The sequence below is a fragment of the Myotis brandtii genome, unplaced genomic scaffold (genome assembly GCF_000412655.1).
Source record: "Myotis brandtii unplaced genomic scaffold, ASM41265v1 scaffold115, whole genome shotgun sequence".
NCBI lineage: Eukaryota > Metazoa > Chordata > Mammalia > Chiroptera > Vespertilionidae > Myotis > Myotis brandtii.
Window position 1 is genome coordinate 13,841,559 of NW_005353967.1, and position 8,739 is coordinate 13,850,297.

Below are 8,739 nucleotides of genomic sequence, written 5' to 3' on the forward strand. Positions count from 1 at the left end.
ATTTTTTTTTAAAGAGAAGTATTTATCACTGTATTGAATTATTCTAAATGTTTAATATAAGTTATTTGGGTAATGTTAAGACTTGGCTCATACACAATTTCTAGGAAGCCTTCCCAGGGTAAACCACACCATCATAAAACTCGCCACACTGTGGTACAGTAGCCCACATCCATACCTTCTTACTCCTGGGTTGTGAATTCCTTGAGGGTAGTGACCATGTTTTAGTCATTTTGAGTGACAGGTGCATAGTAGGTATCCAGTAATACTTATAGATATTTTATGGATAAAAGAACTAAATTAGATGTGATTTAATTTTTAATGTTTTTATATATTTTACTTACAGGTGTATTTCTACACGTTTTGGCAGACACACTTGGCAGTGTTGGTGTGATTGTATCCACAATTCTTATAGAGCAGTTTGGATGGTTCATTGCTGATCCCCTCTGCTCTCTTTTTATTGCTATATTAATATTTCTCAGTGTTGTTCCACTGATTAAAGATGCTTGTCAGGTTCTACTTCTGAGACTGCCGCCAGAATATGAAAAAGAATTACATCTTGCTTTAGAAAAGGTAGTGTGTGTAATTTCTTCACTATTTTCTTCCTTTTAAAGTAGCATTTGAAGTTAAATTGACCTAACACGAAATGTCCAATATATGAATGAACAAAATACAGTTTTATTTAAAGGACATAAAATAGGAACTGAATAAATGGAGATACTTTCTTGGATAGGAAACTATATTATGAAGATGCTGATTTTCTTTAATTTAAATCCCAATGTAGTGCCTCTCGTTTAGATTTGTTTGTTTTTGTTTTGGGAGAGCATAGATAATCCAATATTATTTGGAAGCTTATTGGAAAGAGTTAATGCTTGAGAATAAACAAAAAATACATAAATAATTAGTTTAATAGTGGTTCCTGGACCAAAAAGATTGCTTTATGTTAAGTAAATTATAACCTTTAAGTCCATTTATATTACTTCAGCTTTTATTTAACAGATACAAAAAATTGAAGGATTAATATCATACCGAGACCCTCATTTTTGGCGTCATTCTGCCAGTATTGTGGCAGGAACAATTCATATACAGGTGACATCTGATGTGCTGGAACAAAGAATAGTACAGCAGGTAATAATCTTTGTTTTTAAAGTAATTTGAATTGAGGTAATTCTTGCATATAATTGAGGTAATTCTTGCATTATAACTTGTACAGTTCGATAGTAATTTAACTGTTTTAAAATTTCAGTCTTTCATCTGAGGATAACAACATTTAGTACACCTAGGTTTTCTTTATATCCAAAACTGGTTAAAATAAAATCAAGTTTTAGGATTTAGAGGATCAGCTTAAGTTAATGTAAAATAAAATTAATTTATGATCAACCTTAATTCCCAATAGATCAAGAAATAAGTTATTATAAATGTAGCCCTAAATCAGGGGTCCTCAAAACTACGGCCCGCAGGCCACATGCAAATACAAATATTGTATTTGTTCCCGTTTTGTTTTTTTACTTCAAAATAAGATATGTGCAGTGTGCATAGGAATTTGTTCATAGTTTTTTTTTAAACTATAGTCCGGCCCTCCAACGGTCTGAGGTACAGTGAACTGGCCCCCTGTTTTAAAAGTTTGAGAACCCCTGCCCTAAATTAATTATTATAATACTAACATTGGCAGGGTATATGCTATGGTTGAAGATAGGGATCAAAACAGTTCTTGTATCCCTATTCTGGACATACTGAATTGGAAGCAATAGCTGTTTTCTTTTACTACTTTTAAAGTGAGATCAGAATTTACTCGTCGTCTAAAATCCTATTTTGTGCTCCCTTTGGCAGCACATATACAGAGAAGATTAGCTTGGCCCCTACACAAGAATGACATGCAGATTTGTCAAGCGTTCCATATTTTAAACAAAAACTAATAAAATCCTATCTAACATTTGCCCAAATAAATAATAAACATTATTTTGAGGATGTATCTTTGACTATCTGTAGCTATAAAAAAATGAAATATCAATTATTTAAGACATGTGCATTAAATGCATTAACCTAAAAGCTTTAAAATGTATGGATTTTTTAATAACAGGTTACAGGAATACTTAAAGATGCTGGAGTAAACAATTTAACAATTCAAGTGGAAAAAGAGGCATACTTTCAACATATGTCTGGCCTAAGTACCGGATTTCATGATGTCCTGGCTATGACAAAACAAATGGAGTCCATGAAATACTACAAAGATGGCACTTACATCATGTGAGATAACCGGGAATTACCTCTGGAGTGTAAACAATGAAGATTAAATGACTAAGTATTTAGAATATTGCCAGAAGGAAGAAAATTGCACACAATTGTACAGAAACATTTTGCCATATTTGAAAAACAAAATTAAAGTTCCCTACTATTGGATCAAGGAATCTTAAAGGAAATTTAAATACAGAATGGAGCATTCATTGTTCAAGTAAAATCATTATTTGAATTATATATATAACAAGAATCTTGAAATTTGAGTGAACATGATATATCACATCATCTTTAAAGATGAACATATAATGACGGAATCAAGTGAAGACCAAAATTACTTCTGTGTTTACTTTGTGCCAGAAAGCATCTCCATTGTAAATAATGTATGTACATGTTTATTACAAAGACCCAAATGAAAAATTTAGTCGATCTTTTTGCATAGCCCTAGGATAAAAAAAGAATAAAAGTTCTATATTTATGGATTTTCTGTATATAAAACTAGTTTCTAATTAAAACTTAAATCCATTAAGTAAAATCTGTATTGCCACTTTAAATGTAAAGTAAATTATTTGGGAGAAACTTCAACCACTGATAATGAGACAAGCAGTGAGAACAGGGAAGTATAACTACAGTTTTTGATGTATTACAAAAACCAACCACTCTGTAAAATAAATTTTTTTTACTTTTGGTAATATTTGCAAATGAATATTACTTTATTAAGGTGAAGAACTTATACTAAGTTGTGTCCATGTTGTTCACTCACTTGTCTTCTGCCTCTAAAGTAGAATACTACATTTCTTATGCATCTGGCATTCCTAGTTGTTTATCAAGCTGGTATCCAAGCAATGCTAGGCTTTTCATCTTTTCATTTAGCTCTGTATGTTGTGGAATAGCCATTTGAGAGAGTCATAAATAATTGTCAACTCAGTTTAATTTTCTGCCCATAAATGTCATTTTTTTGGTACATGTAGATATATAAGAAATATCAAAGTATAGGTAGTCATTTAAAGTTTAATAAGTAAATATGGTCTATAAACACTAGGGCACCATGAAATCAAAATATCCTATAACTATTTTCTATAAATATATCTAACTTATATTTTTTAATTTCCAATTTAAAAGGAATGTACAGTCTGAAAAGACTGTATAATAGATATATAATAATATATGCAGTTTTATAAACACCAAAGAATGTTGTCCAAAAGAAACTTTTGAATACCTGTCTATTTATAAGAATCTGAATATTTTCATTCTTATACTAGAAATTTTGATAAGTAGGATGAATTAATTTTAGTATGGGTACTATTTTCTTATCTAACATAATGGCAAATGTGTACTGTAAATCATATTTTTGTCTTACTAATTTTAATATGTGAGAGGTTTAGAAATTTGTTATAACTTATTTGGATAATCCTTGTCTTCTCTTTACATATTATCTGGTCCAGAATCTTCAAAATTAAAAATTTATGAATGGTGGGGAAATAAATGCATATTGGCGTTTCAATGCAACTTTTGTACAATAAAAATTTTTAAGTAGATAGGTACAATGAATATTGCACCATTACTAAACTTATCATTTTCCTTAGAAGACATATAAACAACAGGAAAATAAAATTAATGTGACTGAGAGAGAAGGCAGGGGCTGAAGATTAAGCGGGGTGCAAGTAGAAAGCAGGGAAACTCCCTATTGAAGAGCACCTGGGTACTGGTTCCAGCTCATACAAACCATGTGACTTTAGACAAATCAGCCTCTCTGGGTATCTTTCTTTTTCTCTCTCATACATAAAATCAAAATCAAATCTCAAATTCACAGGAGTATGAGGAGCAAAAGGAATAATGTGAAAATAAATTGAAAGTTGAAAAGGGCTAAGTAAAGTTAAAGGGTTTTTAATATTTTAAACCACTTCAGAGGTAGCTTTTATTTGTCATTTTTTCCTATTGAAATCAGCATCTGAGAGATTAGTTAATATTATATTAAGTGAACAAACAAGCTTAAAATAATGCCCAAAACAAGTCTATTTATAGTTTGTTTGCCCCAAGAAGGGTGGTGGTGGTTGCTTAACAAAACTATTGATTTCTCTTTTATCCCTCCCCATTTCTCTCCTTTCCCTTTCTTTCCAACTATTTTTTCCCTTCTTACCAATTTAGGCACTGGTGATTTCCACTTAGAATAAACATTACATCTGTTAAGACACAGATTTATTGTTTCTATTACATGATAATTGATCAAACTTTAAACTTTTCTCTAGAAGAATGAGGCTATACTAGTATATAGTTAAATATCTCTAAGGGATCCTGGGGATACTTTAAATTTAGATTATGATTCTCCCCTAAAATACCCACTATATTAATTCAGAGATGGCCAGGCCAGTGTGGCTCAGTGGTTGAGCATCCACCTATGAACTAGGAGGTCACGGTTTGATTCCCAGTCAGGGCACAGCTCGATCCCCAATCGTGCAAGAGGCATCCAATTAATGCTTCTCATTGATGTTTTTATCTCTCCCTCTCCCTTCCTCTCTGAAATCAATAAAGATATATTTTTTAAAAATGTGCTCATGATAGCTAAAAACTGGAAACAGTCCAATGTCCATCAGGAGGTGTAGTGTATTCATAATGGAATACTACTCAACAGTTGTTTTTTTAATTACTGTTACAAACAATATAGGTGATTCTCAAAAACATGTTAAGTGAAAGAAGCCAACAGCATGGAAGGGACCTGGAGAGTATCATTTTAAGTGAAATAAGTCAGAGAAAGACAAGTATCACATGCTCTCACTCATATGTGGAATCTAATTAACAAAGTAAACTGATGAACGAAGTGGATCCAGAGACATGGAAGCATGGGACAGAGTGCAGAATCTCGGAGGGAAGACGGGAGAGGGTAGGTGGGTGGGAGGTAATCAGCTAAAGACCTGGTATGCATATATGCATAACCCATGGATGCAGGCAGTGGGGTGGTGAGGGCCTGGGGCAGGGGGTTGGGGAACACTGGCTATAAGGATTCTCAGTGAACATAGGGGAAGAATACATGAACTCAGAATTTCAACAGCGATAGAAACCATGAAATGCAAAATAAAATATCTGAAGTTAACTAACAAGCAAAATAGAGATGACAAAAAAGTAAAAAGCAATGACCAAAACATTGACGTGCTGGGATTAAGTAAAATTATAGTGATTTTAGAATGTGTTCAAATTTAAGTGATCATCAACTTAAAATGGACTGTTATAAACATAGCTTGGTATATAAGAAGCACATAACTGCAAGAGATATACAGGAAATAAAGTGAAGGGAATTCAAACATACCATAGAAAGTAGTTAATTAGCAATAGAATAAGAAAGAAATAGATAACTACGTAAATAATGAGAACATTATTAAAATTGGTAATAAGCATACCTATCAATAATTACTTTAAATCAGTGGTTCTCAACCTTCCTAATGCTGCGACCCTTTAATACAGTTCCTCATGTTGTGGTGACCCCCAATTTCATTGTTACAAATTGAACATAATTAAAGCATAGTGATTAATCACAAAAACAATATGTAATTATATATGTGTTTTCCAATGGTCTTAGGCGACCCCTGTAAAAGGGTTGTTCGACCCCCAAAGGGGTCTCAAACCACAGGTTGAGAACCGCTGTTCTAGAGGTTCTAGGGGAGAAGCTATTTCCTAGTTCATTCAGGCTAATTGAATACAGTCCTTGTGGATGTAGGACTGAGGTCCCTGTTTGCTGGTGTTTCCAGCTTCTACTGGCCACCTACATTCCTTGGCTTGTGACCTCCTTCCTCTGTCTTCAAGGTCAGCAACAGTTGGACATATGCTTCTCCCATTTCAGATCTCTCTTCTTCCACTGTTGCATCTTTCTCTGACCACCTCTTCTTCCATCCTCTTCTACCCACCCAGGTAATCAGGGTAATTCCTATCTCAAGGTCTTCCAAGCCTCTTTTGTCAGGTAAATTAATCTGGTCTTTTCATATTCACAGGTCTAGGCATTAGGGCAGTGGTTCCCAAACTTAATTGGCCTCCCGCCCCCTTTCCAGAAAAAATATTACTCAGCGCCCCCTGGAAATTAATTTTTTTTAAATTTTAATAGCAATTAAACAGAAAGATATATGTATTAATGTTTCTACCTTTTTCGTAAAATATAGTAAAGAAAGGTGTAAATTAGAAACATTGAAGTTTGAAATTATGAAACTATTTATTGAACTCAGAATAGAAAGGTAATACAAAAAAAGTTAAAACAAATGCACCTGTGGCCATCACCGCCCCCCTGGATCGCTGCAGCGCCCACCAGGGGGCGGTAGCGCCCACTTTGCGAATCACTGAATTAGATCAATCAAAGTTAATGAGTAAACTTTCTGAATTGCTTAATACGTCCCAGATATGAGTATCAAGGCTTTAGCAAGGCAGGTGAAAACATTTCCATGAGCAAGAAGCAATTGAGGCCTTCCTCTATGAAATAAATTCTTGGTAATTCCTGTGGGAAACTTCCCTTTATCCTAACATCTTTCCTCTTCTTTTGCCTTGCCTTGTTGGCAAGAACACTTTTAAAAAAACATATTTTAATTGATTTCAGAGAGGAAGGGAAAGGGAGAGAAACATCAATGATGAGAGAATCATTGGCTACCTCCTGCTTGCCCCACACTGGGTACTGAGCCCACAACCTGGGTATATGCCCTGACCAGGGAATCAAACTGTGACTTCCTGGTTTATAGGTCAATGCTCAACCACTGACCCACATCTACCTGGCTATTCTTAATATTATATGCCAGCACAGTGTGCCATGGAATAAGTTTTTGTTCACTTATTATACACGACACTCAGACATGAATTAATGAAATTCATGTCCTCCAGGTTTGGGAAGTTTTCTTGTATTACTTCTGTAATTTCCTTCCCTGTATTTTCTCAGTCTTTTTTTTTCTCCTTATTTTCATTTTTATATTTTTTAATTTTTCAATTACAGTTGACATACAATATTATATTCCTTTCAGTTGTACAATACAGTGGCTAGACCTTTATATAACTTACAAAATTATCACCCCATAAATCTAGTACCCATCTGACACCATACATAGTTATTAAAATATTGGCTATATTCCCTATTCTATATTTTGCATTTCCGTAACTTTTTTATAACTGGCAATTTGTACATCTTAATCCCTTTTCCCTTTTCCCTCTTCCCCTCAACTCCCATTTGGCAACCATTGATTTAGTCTCTGAATCTATAAGCTTGTTCCTGTTTTGTTTGTTCATTTATTTTGGGGTTTTTTAGCTTCCACATATAAGTGAAATCATATGGTATTTACCTTTCTCTATCTGACTTATTTCACTTAGCATAATACCCTCTAGGTCCATCCTTGCTGTCGCAAGTGGCAAGATTTCATTCTTTTTTTATGGCTAATATTCCATTGTATACATATATACCACATCTTTATCCATTTGTCTATCGGTGGAAGATGGACACAGGTTGCTTCCGCAGCTTGGCTATTGTAAATCATGCTGAATGATGTCTTTTTTAATTAATGTTTTGGTTACTGCTTCAATTTCATTGGTTGTTATCTTAATCTCCTACCCCAAACTTGCTATCCCTTAAAAGCTGCGCATCTTTTAGTCTTCTTTGTTTCAGTTACTTAGGCCAAAACTTGAGTCATCCTTGATTCCTTTTTCTCTCACTCTAACCATGCAAGCCATCAGGCCCGGCAAGTCTATCTCTAAACTATTTCTAGCACCCATCCCTTCCTGTCTAGCCCTACCAGAACCATCCAAGCCATCGTCTCTTGCCTGGCCTCTTACAATAGCCTCTTCATAGCTCCCCTTGCTTCACTTTCTCTTCTGTTTCTCCTCCTCCTTCTCACTTACATACATTACCTTACAGTGATTAAGGTTATCTTTTTGAAAGATAGACTATGCCACACCTTGGTTTAAAACCCTCAAACCGGCCACGGTGGCTCAGTGGTTGAGCATCGACCTATGAACCAGGAGGTCATGGTTCGTTCAATTCTCAGTCAGGGCACATGCCCAGGTTGCGGGCTCGTCCCCAGTGGGGAGTGTGTAGGAGGCAGCCCATTGATGTTTCTCTCATTGATTTTTTCCGCCTCTCTATCCTTCTCCCTTCCTCTTTCTCTAAAAACAAAACAAAACAAAAAATCAGTAAAAACATTTAAACAAGTTTATGTCAATTAAAAAATAAAAACTCTAAAGGCTTTCACTTCACATATAGTCCAGATTCCTTATCTCGGTTTACAGGACTTGTGTAATTTTACCCTTTCCAATTTCTTTCATCTCATCTGCACTGCTGCAAACCACTATATATATGAGAGAGAGAGAGAGAGCGCGCGCGCGCGAGAGAGAGAGAGAGGCGGTATTCATTATATTGAAAGTGTGTTAACAATAAGTAGGATTAGAAACGTACTGTTTCTCTTGCTTCTCAAACTGCGGCTGCTCCACTGTCACTTTTCCGAGGCCACACAGCCGGCCCCTCCGCGACACCTGGTGGCGCACAAGCCG

General features: G+C 35.0%; 2 protein-coding genes and 1 long non-coding RNA gene across 3 annotated transcripts in view; 2 read left to right on the forward strand and 1 right to left on the reverse strand.

The window, feature by feature from the left end:
* The window catches only part of SLC30A5 (solute carrier family 30 (zinc transporter), member 5), a 24,358-nt gene extending 21,432 nt beyond the window's left edge, over nucleotides 1-2,926 (forward strand). The window contains exons 14-16 of the mRNA XM_014549296.1: nucleotides 344-570; nucleotides 997-1,125; nucleotides 2,078-2,926. Of these exons, the coding sequence (XP_014404782.1) occupies nucleotides 344-570; nucleotides 997-1,125; nucleotides 2,078-2,248 (527 nt within the window). The 3' untranslated portion in view covers nucleotides 2,249-2,926. The remainder of the gene's footprint in view (nucleotides 1-343; nucleotides 571-996; nucleotides 1,126-2,077) is intronic.
* Nucleotides 1-8,732, reverse strand: part of LOC106728153 — a 27,336-nt gene extending 18,604 nt beyond the window's left edge. Inside the window, exon 1 of the long non-coding RNA XR_001364416.1 lies at nucleotides 8,645-8,732. This is a non-coding gene — a long non-coding RNA (uncharacterized LOC106728153). The remainder of the gene's footprint in view (nucleotides 1-8,644) is intronic.
* The window catches only part of CENPH (centromere protein H), a 29,225-nt gene continuing 27,546 nt past the window's right edge, over nucleotides 7,061-8,739 (forward strand). Inside the window, exon 1 of the mRNA XM_014549305.1 lies at nucleotides 7,061-7,086. Coding sequence (XP_014404791.1) covers nucleotides 7,067-7,086 — 20 coding nt within the window. The 5' untranslated portion in view covers nucleotides 7,061-7,066. The remainder of the gene's footprint in view (nucleotides 7,087-8,739) is intronic.